This window comes from Lygodium microphyllum, chromosome 19 (assembly GCF_053477565.2).
Source record: "Lygodium microphyllum isolate KBCC chromosome 19, Lygodium_microphyllum_v1.1.10, whole genome shotgun sequence".
Taxonomy (NCBI): domain Eukaryota; kingdom Viridiplantae; phylum Streptophyta; class Polypodiopsida; order Schizaeales; family Lygodiaceae; genus Lygodium; species Lygodium microphyllum.
Genome location: NC_141153.1, coordinates 12,136,277 through 12,152,925, shown reverse-complemented (window position 1 = coordinate 12,152,925; position 16,649 = coordinate 12,136,277). Strand labels below are relative to the sequence as shown.

The 16,649-nt window shown below is 44.2% G+C and overlaps 1 protein-coding gene across 3 annotated transcripts in view; it reads left to right on the top strand.

Annotated features, from left to right (window-relative positions):
- The window catches only part of LOC148019573 (NEDD8-conjugating enzyme Ubc12-like), a 69,876-nt gene extending 53,568 nt beyond the window's left edge, over positions 1-16,308 (top strand). For 2 of the 3 annotated variants that reach the window (XM_087699575.1, XM_087699573.1), the window contains 5 exons: positions 13,809-13,932; positions 14,788-14,896; positions 14,981-15,059; positions 15,197-15,313; positions 15,658-16,308. In XM_087699575.1, coding sequence (XP_087555701.1) covers positions 13,824-13,932; positions 14,788-14,896; positions 14,981-15,059; positions 15,197-15,313; positions 15,658-15,795 — 552 coding nt within the window. In that variant the 5' untranslated portion in view covers positions 13,809-13,823 and the 3' untranslated portion in view covers positions 15,796-16,308. Of the gene's footprint in view, positions 1-13,643; positions 13,691-13,808; positions 13,933-14,787; positions 14,897-14,980; positions 15,060-15,196; positions 15,314-15,657 lie in introns of all 3 variants that reach the window. The other variant, XM_087699574.1, reaches the window with a different exon arrangement.
- Positions 16,309-16,649: the final 341 nt, after the last annotated feature.

The window sequence follows — 16,649 nt, the reverse complement described above, 5'->3', positions numbered from 1 at the left end:
GCTGGGCCTGTAAACGGGCTGATCTGCGTGGACCTGTAGAAGAAGCAGGAAAGTGAGTAACACCTGAATCCTGCATAAGCCGGCGATACCACAAAGGAATCCTAAGAGACTCTTCCTGCTGCGAGGGAGACCGAGTAGTCTCCGGAACCTGTAAAGCACCTGTCTCTGAGAGGGACTTCCCCTCACCAAGTGAAGGTAGATCCTCCTCATTTGAAGAAGGCTTCCCATTGGATGGCGGTGGATCCCTAGAAGACTCCTGAGGGGAGACTGAAGGGGTGGAAGAACTCGAAGAAGAAGGAGTCATATCCGCCAAAGGGGGAGGGGAAGCCAAAGTAGGAGGAATGGGAGGGGGAGGAGTCGATGAAGAAGGAGGGGTGCTAAGAGGTATCTTGGAAGGAAGAGAAGGGAGAGAAGGTGGGGGGGGGGGGTCCGTTGATGTCGAAGAAGCACCTGTAATAGAACCATCAAGCGGATCGTCGGAGGCCAAAGCCTCATCAAAGATCACATCCTTGCTCACCTCAATCTTCCATGTCGTCAGGTTGTAGAGCCGATATCCCTTCGTGGTTGTGCTATAGCCCACGAAGATAAGCTGTCGCGACTTAGAGTCGAGCTTCATCTTCCTCTTCGTCTTGGCCACATGGACAAAAGCATCACATCCAAAGATGCGAAAGTGGGACACGGAAGGCTTCCTCCCAAAGAAAGCCTCAAAGGGAGTTATGTCCTATAATGCCGAAGTCGGAGAGCGGTTGCGAATATGCACCGTTGTAGCCACTGCCTCACCTCAAAGGAAATGAGGAAGACTCCTATGCTCCAGCATAGATCGGGCCATCTCCACCATGGTCCGATTCGCACGCTCCACCACACCATTCTCAGATGGTGTGTTCGGATGGGAATACTCCACCCGAATGCCATGATCCCTGCAAAACTGAGAGAAAAGATGAGAAGTAAACTCGCCACCGTGATCAGCTCGAATGCCACGAACTTTGGAAGTTGTTTGTCTCCACAAACACCTTCCACTCGCAGAAACGGGAGTACGCCTCGCTTTTGTACTCCAAGAAATAAGGCCACACATAACGATTGAAGTCGTCCACAATCAACATCAAATACTTGGCCTTCCCAAGGGAGGCCATGCCCATAGGTCCGCAAAGGTTGGTGTGAACCAACTCAAGTGGAGAAGTAGCCCTGCCGAAAACATGTGGGTGAGGTTGCCGATGTTGCTTGCCCCTCAAGCAGCTAGGGCACAAAGTGTGAAGAGGAGGGAAATCTGGAAGTCCCTCCACCATCTTCCTCCGAGAAGCCCGCCGAATAGAATCAAGGTTCAAATGACCATAACGAGCATGCCAAAGCAGCCCAAGCTCGTGAGAAGCCCTTGCAGCCAAGGCTGTGAGCTTGTAAAGCCCACCCTCCTGTGGACTTGTCCAAAGAGCATCACCTGTAGAAGCATCCTCCACTGTGACTGCATTCTGTGTAAAAATGACTCGGGTACCTAGTTGAGTAAGACCATGCACAGACAATAGGTTAAAACCCAAATCAGGTACATAAAAAACTTGGGCGGAAGAAGACCGCCTGTCAGAAAACATAGGTAGAGTCCCCACGCCTCGAACAGGAACCGTAGAGTTGTCACCAATGGTGACAGTGCCCCCTCTGGAACGAAGATCCTGAAGCCAATCCTGTCTAAAGGTCATATGAGAAGATGCTCCACTGTCCACGAACCAAGGCTTCTCCTGAGTGGTAGAAGCTAGGGCTGTATCCTCCTCAACAAAGACATGCACAAATGCAAACTCTGTCGTGGCTGGGGCCGCCTTCGAGTCCTTCTCCTTGGGCTTCAAATGGGGGTACTTCTGCCAATACGTCTCCTTGGGATGAGTGCCCTTCCCACATTGTGGGCACTTGGGCTTCTTCTCCTTTGCATCCTTCTTGTCCTCCTCCTTCTTGTCCTTGGCATTCTCCTTCTACTGCTTCTTCTTCTTGCTGCCACCTGTACCTGCAGTAAAAGCCTTGGTGGAGCCACTGGTTCCCACCTCTCTGAGTCGCTTGTCATGCTCCAAGACAAGCGAGGAAAGTTCCTCCCATAGGAGTTTCTCACGGGTCCTCGAGGTGATGAGGCTGGTGTAGAAGACATCATATCGGGGTGATGGCAGCTGAGTCAAGAGGATCATCGCCATATCCTCGGACGATATCACACGACCAAGAGAGGCTAGCTCGCCTCGCATGTCCTCCATCTTCGTGATGTGCTCCTTTAGAGAAGAAGAATCATCAAGACTGAGCATCCGCAACTTCTTCTCCAAAGAAATCTTGTGGGCAAATTTCTTATGCTGATACAAAGATGCAAGCTTCTTCCACACTTCCGCCGCGGTCTTTAACTTGTAAACATGTGCAAGAACTGAGTCATGAAGACTCATAAAAAGAAAGGAACGGGCTTGAGAGTTGAGCCTATCCCACAAGGCTGCACGGTCCATAGAGGCTCTATCTGACGAATCCACAGGGGGACGGTCGATGGGTGAAGAAACAAGCTCCCATAGATCGAATGTATCGAGGATGCACTCCACCTTATACGACCAGAGGGAGTAGTTGGAACCATCCAACTTATCTTCCTTCGGAAAGGAAGGGAGAATAGACACCTGTATAGAGGGAATCAAGGAAGGCATCCGGACATCTGAAGCAGTCCTCACGGATGGAACCTCACAGTAGAGGAAACCCTCTGAGATGCATGGATTGAAGAGGGACGAGTGCGAGGAGTCTCCTTCCGTCATCGAAACGGCTAATAATCACGTCTCCGCTCAGAGGAATTATGAGAGAGAAGCTCATCCTCTGAGTCATCAAAGCCTGAAAACTGGTAAGACATCTTCGATATTTGCAACTACCAAAACACAAGGAGGGAAGGTTGCCGGTGCCGAAACACAAACACCAGAAGCTCCTGAGCTGGCCGCCTTGCACAGAACGCAAGGATGATGTCAAACGCAAGTGCTAACGATGCAATCACCACAAACAAACAACTTCCTGCCGCAAAACGCAAGTAGAAATGAGGTCGCCAGCTTGGAGGAGTGCCGCCAGAGGTTGAACGCAGCCACAGAAGCTGAAAACGCAGCTTGGTGGAGTGTCGCCCAGCTAGAGGAGGGCCGCCCAGGCTGAAAACGCAGATTTTGGGGATGACGACAGCAGCAAACGCAAGTAGGTTGACACCAAAACAGGCCGCCTTGATCAAGGAGATGGTACAGAAGGTGATGCCTCAGCTGTTGGAGACGTCTTGACCAGCAAACGCAAGGTTGTGGGTGTTCTCCCGTGTAGATCTCAGCTCCGTATACTCTCCTTCGGCTCTGATACCATGTGAGAGTGCACTGCGGAAGAAGGAATACGAACACGGAGGGAGAGAGAGAGAGAGAGAAAGCATGAAATAAGGAAGAGAAATCTGCACTGACTGAAATGAATGTTGAATACAAACGGGAAGGCGGAAGGAGACTGATCAGTCCTTGCACGCAGCCCACAGCGTCAGTGAGGGCACCAGATCAGGCTGATGATGATGGCAGCACCACCACGGGGGAGAAGGAGTGTCGGAATCTGCAAGAAGACAAGTGATCAAGTGGGGAGGGGGGACTGCCTATAAATAGCCAAATGGGGAACCAGCCCCAAACCCTAAAAATGCCCTAAAATGGGCGCCCCACATCAGTGACCAAAAAAGTGGCCGGGCAGCCAGTGGCTGCCCACTAAAAGAGGCCAAAAAGAAATGCACACAAATAACAGCAACACATAAACTGACAGAGCTCCTCTGTCTCCTGCCAGACTCTGACAGGAGCTCACAACTAGGAGATGACAGACTGAGAATGAAATAGAGCAGGCTAACAAGATGTGAGTCAAACCCAATAAACCCCCCTAGAGTGAAAAGTCCTCTCATAAGGAGAGTAAAAAGTGCCCCATTGTCCTATCAAGGATCACTGATACTCCTTTGTGAGCGTAGACGTGAGTCAAACCTAACAAACCCCCTTGGAGTGAAGAATGATTATCATACAAGGATCATCCATCAAAGGAGATCAAATTTAAAGCATTGTGAAATGCTTCAAATTTGTCACGAGGAAGAGCTTTGGTAAAGATGTCTGCCACATTATTGGTGGTAGGACAGTAGACAAGGCCGATATCTCCTGCATGTAGTCTCTCTATGACAAAGTGATAGTGGATCTCTATGTGTTTTGTGCGTGTATGAAACATTGGGTTCCGTGCCATTGCAATGGCACTCTGATTGTTAGTAAACAAAGGAGTAGGCTCCGTGACAGATACATCAAGGTCAGCCAACAAATATCTTAGCCATACACATTCAACTGTGGTAGTGAAAGCTACCTTGTATTCAGCTTCATAAGACGATGTGGCAACAATGGATTGTTTCTTGCTAAGCCAAGAGATGCAATAAGAGCCAAGAAAGAAACAATTTCCACTTGTAGAATGTCGTGAGTCAAAATCACCAGCCCAATTTGAATCATTGTAAGCATGTAGTTGCAGTGGTCCCCCCTTGGCATAAAGCAATCCAAGAGTCCTAGTCCCTGCAAGTAATGAAAAACACGCTTCACAGCTTGCCAATGTGACATGCGTGGGCTGTGCATATATCTACTCAGGGTTGAAGCTGCAAACTTAATATCTAGCCTTGTGTTGCATAAATAAATGAGACATCCAATTGTTGGAGCATACGTATGGATGTTAAACAAATCAGTATCATCATGCAAGGACAGCTTGAGTCTAGGCTCCATTGGTGTGCAAACTGGGTTGCAGTCCTGTAATCCAAACTTCTCAAGAAGTCTACAAATATATTTGGATTGTGACATCCCAATGCCTCTAGCATCATGAATGAGCTGAATGCCCAAATAGTAGTGCAAAGGCCCTAAGTCTCACATATCAAAAGTTTACTGCAAACTTTGTTTGAATGCTGAAATCTGATCAGCATGTGTCCCTGTGAGCAGAAGAAGATCTACATAAAGACATATGATTAGTAAAGATCCCCCCTCTTTACATACATAAAGAGTAGACTCTAATGTGCTGTTAATGAACCCTTGACTGAGTAGAAAGGCATCAATTTTTCACATACCAAGCTTGGGGAGCTTACTTCAAATCATACAAAGCCTTTTTCAGCTTGCATACCGAGTATTCGGATCCCTCAACTGCAAAACCAATGGGCTGCTATACATCCACTTCTTCTTGAAGTTTCCTATGTAAAAATGTGTCAGAAGTGGTGTAGCAATGGAAGCATAAACATGTGCTGAAATAAACTGCTGAACACAAGACAAAAGAAAAGAAAGAGATAACACAATACAGATGAGAACTTAGATGTATGCTCGGAAATGGAATCCATATACCAAGACATGAGACAGTACAGATACAATGTGAGTCACTGGCTTTGGAGGCACTAGCACCTACTCCCTCTCTCCAAGAATTGTCTAGTGATGAATGAATGTGGAGGAGGGAAGCTGACAATAAATAGGCCAAAATAAATGCCTAAAATATGACAGGTCGGCCAGCATTAAATGTTGGCCGACTAGCTGCAAATAATGCTAATCCACAATAAACAATGGCAAATAAAATGCCTAAATAATCTCTAATGCTAGCCTATTGAACCACAAGTCTAGACTCAACCATGAGCTAACTAATCTGCTAATAAAATGTAGTTTTAATATCAACCTGGTGCACAGTCCAAACACGATGGGCAGCCAAAGCAACCATAGACCGAATGGTAGCCATACAGGATGTAGGAGCAAATGTCTCCTTATAGTCAATGCCTTTCATTTGTGTGTAGCCTTTGGCCACAAGCCGGGCTTTATACTTGGCAATGGATCCATCTGCATTTCTTTTCAGTTTATAGACCCACTTTGTACCAATGGCTTTCTTCCCAATAGGCAATGTCACTAAATCCCATGTTTGATTCTTTATGATAGAATCAAATTCAGCTTGCATTGCTACCATCCAATGCACACTTTGTTGTGCATCCTCAAAACATGTAGGCTCCTTCTCATCAAGTGTGTGTGCTGCTATAACAAACTCCATTGTATTAATATGATAATGCAAACGAGCTTGTCTTCTAGTATGGCCACCAATAGGAGCATCCAAATGACTATCTTTCATAGTCAACAAGTACCACCTAGATATTTGCCTATTTTCTTGACTATATACATGCTCTTGCTGAATCTCAAATTCAGCATCTAGCTGAATCTTAAGATTAGTCATAGGCTGAATTTCTGCATTGCTCAATGGAGCAGCTGGCTGAACATTATGTTCATTTGTTGAAGCTCCAGTTGTATCACCAAACAAAATGGGCAGCAACGCTTGAAAGACATCATTGGCAGCCCGATATGTATCAGGACCAGCTAGGGATAATTCTTATTTTTCATCACAAACCACATCTCTACTGACAAATACTTTCTCCCAAATAGATTGTATATCCTTTGTTCTCTTTGTTGTACCCTACAAAAATGCATTTAACAACCTTGTTGTCTAATTTCTTTCTTAGTACCTTGGGAACATGAACATACACAAGACACCCAAAAGTATGAAAATGTCCAACAAAAGGTTTCCGACTGTTCCAGGCCTCAAAAGGTATAACATTCTTTAATGCCTTGGTAGTGCACTTGTTCAAAACATGGCAAGCATACATAATTGCTTCAATCCAAAAACCATGTGGCAAACTCTTTGTTTTCAGCATACATTTGGCCATCTCCATGCGTGACTGATTCTTCCTCTTTGCAACCCCATTCTGTTGTGGAGTATATGCAGTAATATACTGATGGACAATACCTTTTTGCTTCAAAAAATTATTCAACATGGAAGAGATTCCTTGGTTTGAATGGAGAGTCTTAATCTTGCAGCCAAATTGATTCTCAGTAAGTGCAACAAAAGCCAAAAATGCATCATACCCCTCTGAATTTTTCACCAATGAGTAGACCCAACAAAAATGAGTAAAGTCATCCATGAAGGTGACAAAATAATAACAGCCATCCAATGATTGTGTTTGCATAGGTCCATATACATCCAAATGTATAATCTATAATTTGGTAGTTACTTGAAAAGTAACATCACAAGGAAATGAGAACCGATGCATTTTTTCCAAAATGCATGCCTTACATATATGCTCAGGAGGTGTCTCCAAGAGAGGTAAGCCATCTAGCATTTGTGTATGTTGCATAAGTATCAAACTACCATAGTTAACATGCCCCATGTGAGCGTGCCATAACTTTGCCTGTAACATAGCAGGAGTACGAGTAGATGCTAAATAGACCGATTGATCAATTAAATAAGCATCTAACTCATAGAGTCCATGATATAATGTGCTAGTTAAAACCTAAGTCATGAATTCTTTATCCCTGCCATACATTTGTCATCATGGAATGTGACTTGCATACCACACTTTGCCAAAGAAAAAATGGACAACAAATTCTTCTTTATGCTTGGCACAAATAATACATCCTATAGACGGAGAGTAGAGCTATCAATGGGTGTCAACACAACCTCCCCAATACCTCTAACAAGGTAAGATGCATTGTTGACACACTGCACAAACTCACCAATAGGAGCTACAATAACACCCCCTCTTGTTTCTTGCTTCTCAGTAAAGTACATGAACTCCCAGAACTTTGCAGAGCATTTTTAGACTGACTGCCCTTGCCCTCCTGCTTTGCCATAAAAGCCTCTTCGGGGGCTATTACATTCATCCCACTATTCTTTCTTGTTTGTTCTTCTTCTAAAAGCAAACTAGCCAATTGAAGGAAAGTAAGTGGCTGTTGGAAAATTCTCATGGTGAGATTAAGGCCATATGAAAGGCTAAATAAGAGGGTGGCAATGAATTGAGAGTAGTAGAGATCAATTGTGCATCTGAATAATACTCATCTACATTCATTAGCTGCTCACTCAAGTCTTGAATTTTGTTAAGATGATTGTGCATGGAATCACCTTCATCCATCTTCACATTCTCAAGCTCTTTCTTCAAGAAAAAGATGCATGTCTCATTTTTTTCAGCAAACATCTACTCAAGCGTCAGCCATGCTTCTTGTGAAGAAGTTGCAGACCGCATGTGCAGGATGATAGACCACTGAACTGCTAGTGCAATCGGTGACAATGCTTGAGCATCCCGTGTGTCCCAAGCCTTTTGTGCTGTTGATCTTTGGGAAAGTGGCTGAGTTGGAGCGGGCTGAGCAGGCCTTTGACCACATCCTCTTGGAGGAGGTGTTGCAAGAGCCACAACTCCCGGACGAACTTCCTCACCATTGATATAATCCCAAAGATTCTTTGCAATCAACACATTTTTCATCATGAAAGACCATAGAGAATAGTTGTTGCCATCCAATCTATCCTCCTTGGATACATACGTGAATACATCACCTTGTCCCTGATTGGCCATGGTAAATGTCAGTGTTCAAAGAGCACAAGAGCAAGACTTAAAGCTGGACCAACCTGAAAATCTGAGAATTTCTAGAAATTACAGCGAGCACCATGCTGTAATTAACAAATCTGATCACACTTTGTCAAAACTGTCCAATGTACATGCTGTCCAATGCACAAACAGTGCTCAGCAGCACAACAAATGCAAAAGCCCCAAATTAATTTCAGTCTATTTCAGACTGACACTGATGTACATTTGCCAATGTCTGCACTGAACCAAAAAGCCCCAAATTCTTGGCTCGAAATTCAAGAAATTTCTGCAATAATTGTGTCCCAAACACATGCAGGAGCAGAAATAGTTTGCATGGGAAAAAGCCCGTCTGAAATTCAAATCTGAATAAAAAACTAATAAATTTCTCCCTTTACCTTTGATGCTGACTGAGCAAAGCTGGAGCAGAGACAGGTGGCGGCAGACTTGTGGCAGGTGGACCTTGCCTGTGGTGGCAATTAAGGACTGACGGGCGCAAGTGCAGGTGTAGGCTGATGAAGGATTGGGGTGGCGGTGCAGGCCAGGTGGTGGCGTAGGCGGCGCTAGCGGGTCTGCTGCTGGGGGTGCAGGCAGACAAGTTGGAGGAGGTTGGGCAGGCAGCATTCAGGACTGGTGGCATCTGAGGCAGGGCACTAGGCAGCATGCTGGGTGCTGGTGACTCTGCTGGTGGTGGTGGAATTGTAGATAGCTGCGCAGACAGCTGGGGGACTGTCCTGCACGTGGAGACATCAGCTGACCAAGCTGAAGCTGGTGTTGGGCAATCGAATGCTGTTGGTACAGAGAGGAGACTGAGCTGAACTCAGCTCTGATACCAAATGTGAGAGGGAGAGAGGATTGAAGCTCAGCTGAGAGTACAACACTCAAAAGGTGTAAAATACAATAAGTGCCTAAACTGTGTAACATAAGCACATAAAATAAAGGAGAATAAACTGGGGGAAAAACCAAAATACAATAAGTGCCTAAACTGTGTAACATAAGCACATAAAATAAAGGAGAATAAACTGGGGGAAAAACCTCTCATAAGGAGAGTAAAAAGTGCCCCAGTGTCCTATCGAGGATCACCGACTCCTCTATGAGTGTAGGCGTGAGTCAAACCCAACACATAATGCTTCCAAATTGGAGGCATTGATAGGTTAGTCTCTGAGAAGAAGGGGCAGACCAAAAGGAGGACAAATCGAAGAAGAACAAAGAGAAGGATTCCACTTGTCACATCTGTAGCAAGACAGGTCACTGGAAGAAGGATTGCTCCAACTAGGAGAAGGAGGATAAGGAGAAGAAGGAGAAGTTTTCAAAGGATTCAGGAGCGGTGGCTGCTTCCTTATCAACTACCTTCCTCCACTTGGAGGTGATTGAGGCATCAATCCCTACGGCTTTTGATGCTGCGTTGACGGCCCTACACCCTCGTGAGCCCCACACCCTCGTGAGTGGATTATTGACAGTGGTGCCTCTTTGCACATGACTTCTTTTGTAGTAGGTGTTGCACATTTGCGGTCTTCGCATGGACAGATTCTCATCGGTGATAGCTCTTTTGTCCCCTATTTTGGGGAGGGGCAATATGCAGCTTATTCCAGAGAGGTAGGGTGGTGCCCATACTTCAAAGGTGCTTTATGTGCCAGGCTTGGGTTACCGTTTGCTTTCGGTACACAATATTTGTACCCTTGGCCTCTTGGTTGAGTTTGACAAGGATTTCTTTCGGATTCTTGATTGTGGATCGAGACAAGTGCTTGCTTCAGGCTATGAGGAGAATGGAGTCTACAAGCTAAGGTCTTCTTCTGCCTTGACCTCTCTTCTTCTTACCTCTCAAACACAATTCAAACTTTGGCATGCTCAATTTTGCAATCTAAATTATGATTACCTTTGGAAGGCTTCTAGGGGACAACTTGTTCGAGATATGCTAGAGATTGTGGTGAGTCAATAGCTGTGTGTATCTTGCATTCGTGGGAAATAACATGGTGATGCCATTCCTAGCAAGGCTTCGAGATGGTATTTAGCATCTTTGGAGCTCGTTTCTACACAATTGTGTGGACCTATGAGGATGGAGTCCCTAAAGGGGAGCTTGTATTTCATGCTGATTGTGGACTTTTTTAGCAAGATGACATGAGCTTACTTTTTGCAGCTAAAGTCAGAGGCTTTCTCCCTTTTCAAGGATTGGTTACTCTTTGAGGAGGACCAATCAGGCTGGAAATTGAAGACATTACGATTGAATAAGGGAAGATAATTTTTTTCTAATGAGCTTGCGAGGTCTTTTGCAGATCATGGTATCCATCAGGAGTTTGCAAACACAAACACACCTTAGGAAAGTGGTATATTGGAGCGGAATAACCGAAGTGTAATCAAGATGGCTCACACCATGATAGAGCATAGACACACACCTTAGTGTCTTTCGGCCGAGGCTGTGGCCACTGCAATCCACATCCTTAATCGATCCCCCATTCTAGCTGTTGTTGGTATGACACCCTATGAGACGTATTTTGGGTCTAAGGCTGATGTTTCTTATTTTGGGGTTTTTGGGTGTGACGACTATGTCCACATCCTAAAGACATAGGGTGATAAATTTGAAGCAGCTTCTTGAAGACAAGTGTTTATGGGCTACAACTCGCAGTCCTAGGGTTATTGATTGTGTGATTGTGTTAAGCGGAATGTTTACATGAGTCGAGATGTCGGATTCGTGGGGGTTTCAGCCTTAGAGAAGGATGAGGAGTACCCCGTGCTTGGCGATCCAGGAGATAGTTGGGTGCCAACGATTGTATCTTTGGAGCTCACGCCTCGTGGAGATGCTTCATCTTCATATGAGGATACTACTTCCCCAATGGCTTCCCAACTGAGCCATTGTTGGTGGATGTTTCACAAACTTCAGTAGATGGTGTGTACCGTGGAGAGATTTGGCCTCCTCATTGGGTTCGAGACACACTTCGTGATTTAGGGATTGAGGGAGTCCATGAGGAGTGGTAGCTGCAGGATGGTCCGCGGCGGTCTTGGAGAAACCAGGCACATGCTACTGAGCTTGTCTATACTAACTATTGTTTGATGACCTGTGCCATGCACGATAGGGAACCCACCTCCATGAAGGAGGCTCTGTAATCACAATATTGGAAGAAGGCTATGGAGTAGGAGTTGGATGCTATTGAGCGGAATGGCACTTGGGATCTTGTGCCTCAGCCCATTCATAGGAAGGTGATTGATGTCAAATGGTTTTTCAAGACCAAATATCATAGTGATGGTACTTTGGATAGGCACAAGGTGCAACTTGTCGCATAGGGCTTCGCACAACGGCCAAGGATGCATTTCCGTGACACTTTTGCACCTATAGCTCAGATGCCTACCATTAGAGCCGTTCTTGCCTTAGCCAGCCATAGGAGATGGCTGGTTTATCAGCTTAATGTGAAGTTTGCCTTCCTAAATGGTGATTTGAAGGAGCAGATCTATGTTGAGAAGCCTCTTGGCTTTTCCTCATTAGATGGATAGGTGTACAGGTTGAAGAAGGCCCTTTATGACCTCAAATAGGCTCCAAGTGCTTGGAATGAGAAGATAGACCCGTTCTTCCAAGGGAAGTTGGGGTATCGACATTCCTCTTTTGATCCTTAGTTGTATGCCCACACCTCAACTAGGGGGCACTCATTGTTCGTGCTTTATGTGGATGATCGTATTTTGATAGGTGGCCATGCCTAGAAGGTCAAGAAGATATGAGTCTTCTTCATTTCTTTTTAGGCTATGAGATTTACGAGGCTCCGAGGGGGATTTTCATCTCCCAGCAGCAGTATGTGCAGGAGCTTTTGGCCACCGTGAGAGAGGGATGTAAGGCCATTTTTACTCCTATGGATTTGAACTGGAAGGCTACGGCCCATGCAGATTCTCCGATGGTGAACGGTACATGCTACAAGTAGTTGATTGGGTCCTTGATTTGGCTTCTTAACACTCAGGTTGCTTTGTGCTTTCTTGTAGGTCTATTGGCTGGGTTCATGAGTGAACTCAGATGGTACATTGGTAGGCTGCTATGAGGATTTTGTGGTTCCTAAGGGGGACCCCCAATCTTGGCATTCATTATACAGCAGGTACTCCACGTTCCCCTTTGATTCTTACAGGTTGGACGGATTCAGATTGGGCCGAAGATGTTGACAAGTGGAGGTCAATTGTTTTACTTTGGGTGCAAGTGTTATCTCGTGGTGTAGCAAGAAGCAGCCCACTGTTGGCCTTTCTTCCATAGAGGCAAAGTATAGAGCGGTCTCTTCTACCACATGTGAGACAATATGGCTTTGGAGGTTACTAGGAGAGCTTGGTTGTCCTTAGACAGGTTCTACGAGACTTCATTGCGATAATGAGAGTTGCATTGCTTTGGGGCGTTACCTAGTGTTTCATGTTGGGTCAAAGCACATTGAGATTCGGTGATGTGGTTCATTGCAAGATGAGACCATTGATGTGGTTGATGAGACCATTGATGTGGTTCATTGCAAGATGGAGGATTATCTCGCAGATTTGTTTATGAAGGCACTTCCTTAGCTTCTTCTTTGACAACACTCCAAATCCCCGAGCCTTACGTTGTGTCCAAGATTTGAGAGGGGGTGTCAGAGATTAGTCATCTCTTGAACTAGCATTTCTCAGGTTACCGTTGGTGCAGTTAGTTCTCTTGGAGGGCATTGTTTATTATTCCTATCAGTCAATGGGCATTTTCAGCGGGCAGAGTGTACAGGCAGTTCCATCATGCAGGCGATGATGCCACATATTACTTTATTCATTATTGATGTAATCAGCAGCTTTTTGATCAGGTCAGCCGGTTTTACTGGCCGCCTGCATTATTTTATTGTATTTATTTCCTCCTATTTAGGCCTACTTGGCAGCCTGCCCCACTCACTTGCTTTTCAGGTGCTGGTGGGAGAGATACGGCTCGAGGAGATACATCAACAGCCCCTATATATCTGCCCTCTTCATTTCAGCATTCTTTGACTGCAGATTTCTGCATTCTTCTGTCTCCTTTCTCTCTCCCTTTCTCTTGTGATCATTTTCTTTCAGTCTTGTCCGTACACTTTGGCATTTGCTGCAGTCTGACAGCAAGCTGGAAGATAAAGGATCCAGCTGTGTTTTTTAAATGCAAGTGGACCAGAAAATCTGTGGATAAACATGATCATTCATTTAAAAGTGCAAGAATAAAGATAGGATCAGTCATGTATGGTTGAAGTTGTTTTGTGTGTATAGTTCTCCATCCTTGGTCAAATGATAATGGTCTTTGTGTATTGTAAGTTTGCAGGGTCTATTATTTGGAGTTGTGAACAGTGTTTACTCGTGCGAAGAAAGGTTAAGAGAGAGTGTAGAAGTGTTCTGACTCTGCTTGCTTATCATCCTCTGCTAATGCTTTTAAAATGCATTTCCAGTTTATGTACACAGTGTTCACTTTTTCCCTCTTGTTGTATAGAAGCCGAACACGAATATGATCAAGCTATTTAGTGTGAAGCAAAAGCAAAAGGAAGCTGCAGAAAGTGCTAATGGAAGAGCTCCTACGAAAAAGCAAAGTGCTGGAGAACTCAGAGTTCAAAAAGGTTAGTCAGCTAAGTCTGATCCCAGAATTAATTGCACAGATCTGCCTTTAAAGTTATTATTTGCTTGCACAATGAGCATAAGTTTCTTAATTTAAAACTACTATGTTAATTGGTCTTAAACCAATTAATCCTTACAGAAGATCTTGTAGCTGTGCTTGTGGTTGGATATACACATTTTATTAAATGGAAGTTGGCTAGAGGATGACACTGGGAAGGTCCTCAAATAACTTATTGCCAGTACTGGCTGGAAATGGGGCTGACACTTTAATTGATCAAGGCATTCTGTAGTTTTGCACTCAACAATTGATGGTGAGTCCATTTTACTATCTGGAGAAAGCAGGCCTAGCAGTCATAAGAAAGAGGATATACACAGGTAAGATCTGTGCAAATTACACTGGATAGTACACTTGGGGAATGTGTGCTTAGAAAGAACACGTGGACACTGGACAGGCATTCAAATGTTGCTGAGAGAGAGTTTGGACAAAGGGCTCAACAATGCCAGAGGCCTACTGCATTACTGGTTGAATGTTGTGTGCATGCTTTTTGTGCATGTTGCTAGTAATTGTTTTAGGAATGCTACTTTATACCTCGTAGAACTGGCAGGCCCTGCAGGTGTAAAAGTTGCTATCTTTGTAAGAATCATAAGGTGGGGGTTTCATCAAGAGTTGCGTGGTACCGTTCTGTTGTGTGCTTTTTGTTATACTATCCCAGTAGCATCAGCTTCTAACTCCATTTGGAAGAAAACAGAGTTGACAAGTTATGTTGTTTTGTAGGCTTATGAGGTTGAAATTAGTTCAACTTTTCTGCTTTTATCTTACAGCACTACTTTGGATGGCTTTTATGAAACTTTTGCAGATATCAGTGAGCTAAATCTGGCCAAGACAACATCCATCTCTTTTCCAAATGGGAATGATGACTTGCTGAACTTTGAAATCACAATACGGCCTGATGAAGGCTATTACAGGTACCTTGTTGCATATTTTTAAAAACAGTTTTCACATTTAATGGCTGTCAAAGCTTTGCCTGAACTAGTGTTATCTTTCTGCAGGGGTGGCACGTTTGTCTTTAGCTTCAGCATTTCACCCCTGTATCCACATGAAGCGCCGAAAGTACAGTGCAAAGCTAAGGTGCTTATTGGTGATTTTGTTAACAATGAGCTGTGATTGTCTCAACATCCCACTTTGAATATCCACAAAGAGCTACATAGCATCTGAGTTTTTAATGTGTTGACAGCCTGTGTACACTAAATGATTGGGTTTGACAGGTGTACCATCCGAATATAGATCTGGATGGCAAAGTCTGCCTTAACATATTGCGTGAGGACTGGAAGCCAGTGCTTAGCATCAATTCTATAATCTATGGGTTACAGTACTTATTCCTGGTGAGTATGCAGCATCTGTGCTGTTGGTTTGTTGGTTATATGTATGCCTGAGTTTTTGGACAATATGAAATAGGAGTTGCACATAGAAGTAACTTGCGCACTGAGGCACTTCTGAAGGTTCTAAACATAGAGAGTAAAAAATGTTTAAGTTAAAGGTTCCTAGTGCAGAATACCAGAGGCTGTCTTTTACTCATGAACTGCATCGATTGTTGAACAGTCTATGCTTCTGTCTCTGCTTGGCCTTCAAGACATGTGGTTTTATTCGCTTGTCATAGAGCCAGAAATTCGATCACTCCAAATGGGTGAATGTTTTCTATCTGCTAATATGCATGTGTTCTCTGCAGGACCCAAATCCAGATGATCCTCTGAACCAGGAAGCAGCAGAAGTGCTAAGGAATAACCCGAAACAATTTGAGACGAATGTGAAACGCTCCATGAGTGGAGGCTACCTCAACGGACACTACTTCACAAGAGTTATGTGATGAATAGCAAAGCAAGATGTTGACTGTATAACTTTTGCATGTAGCTTCCTGTGTTTGTATGTCATGTGTGCCTCGATGCGTAACCTTCCTTTTCGTTCCTTCAACATCTTTAATCAAAGATAAACCTTCCAGAAAGAAATATTGTTGCATGTTACTACAGAACTCATATGACTAGCATTACTGAGATGGGGAAGTTGGCAGTCTCGTGTATGAAATATGAAATATGAAATAAATGGCTGACACTCGAACACACCTGAGCAGTAAGAGGGAAAAGATGCTCAAATCTCTGGAAGGTAGGAAAAAGAGTAATTGCTTAAGCTTCAAAAGGATGAGATTAAAGAAATTGTGTAAAAGGAATGCCAAACATCCTTAAATCTACTTTACTGCCAGTTGGTTATCTTACATAGAGATTGGTTGCTCAAATCTCTTGGGACTTATAACAAGAATGCTCTGCAGCATGTAACCCTTCTATGTGATAAGTTGCTCTTCTGTATATAGATGATTTAAATACCATACCATAGTACTGCCCAAGTATCTTTGTCTCTTCTCTGTACTTCTATGGTAGTGATCTTAGCTGTAGTTGGGAGGGTCTTTTGTTCAACTAATAGTTTAGTGAGTTTATCCTTTGCAAATGTGATCTCTTTTATGGAGCTTTGAGTACTCGCTTTGGAAATTCCCTCATTGGGAAGGCTATGTAATCATTTTACTTGATCTCTAGCTTCCTTAAGGAGAGGCTCCATTAGTCCACTCTAATTTGGGCGTTCTCTCTGGGTTCTCCAACTGTGGTTAGATCATACCATTTGTGAAAGTTGTGTAGCGTCTACTTGCAATTATTCACATGTCCTCTCATTTTG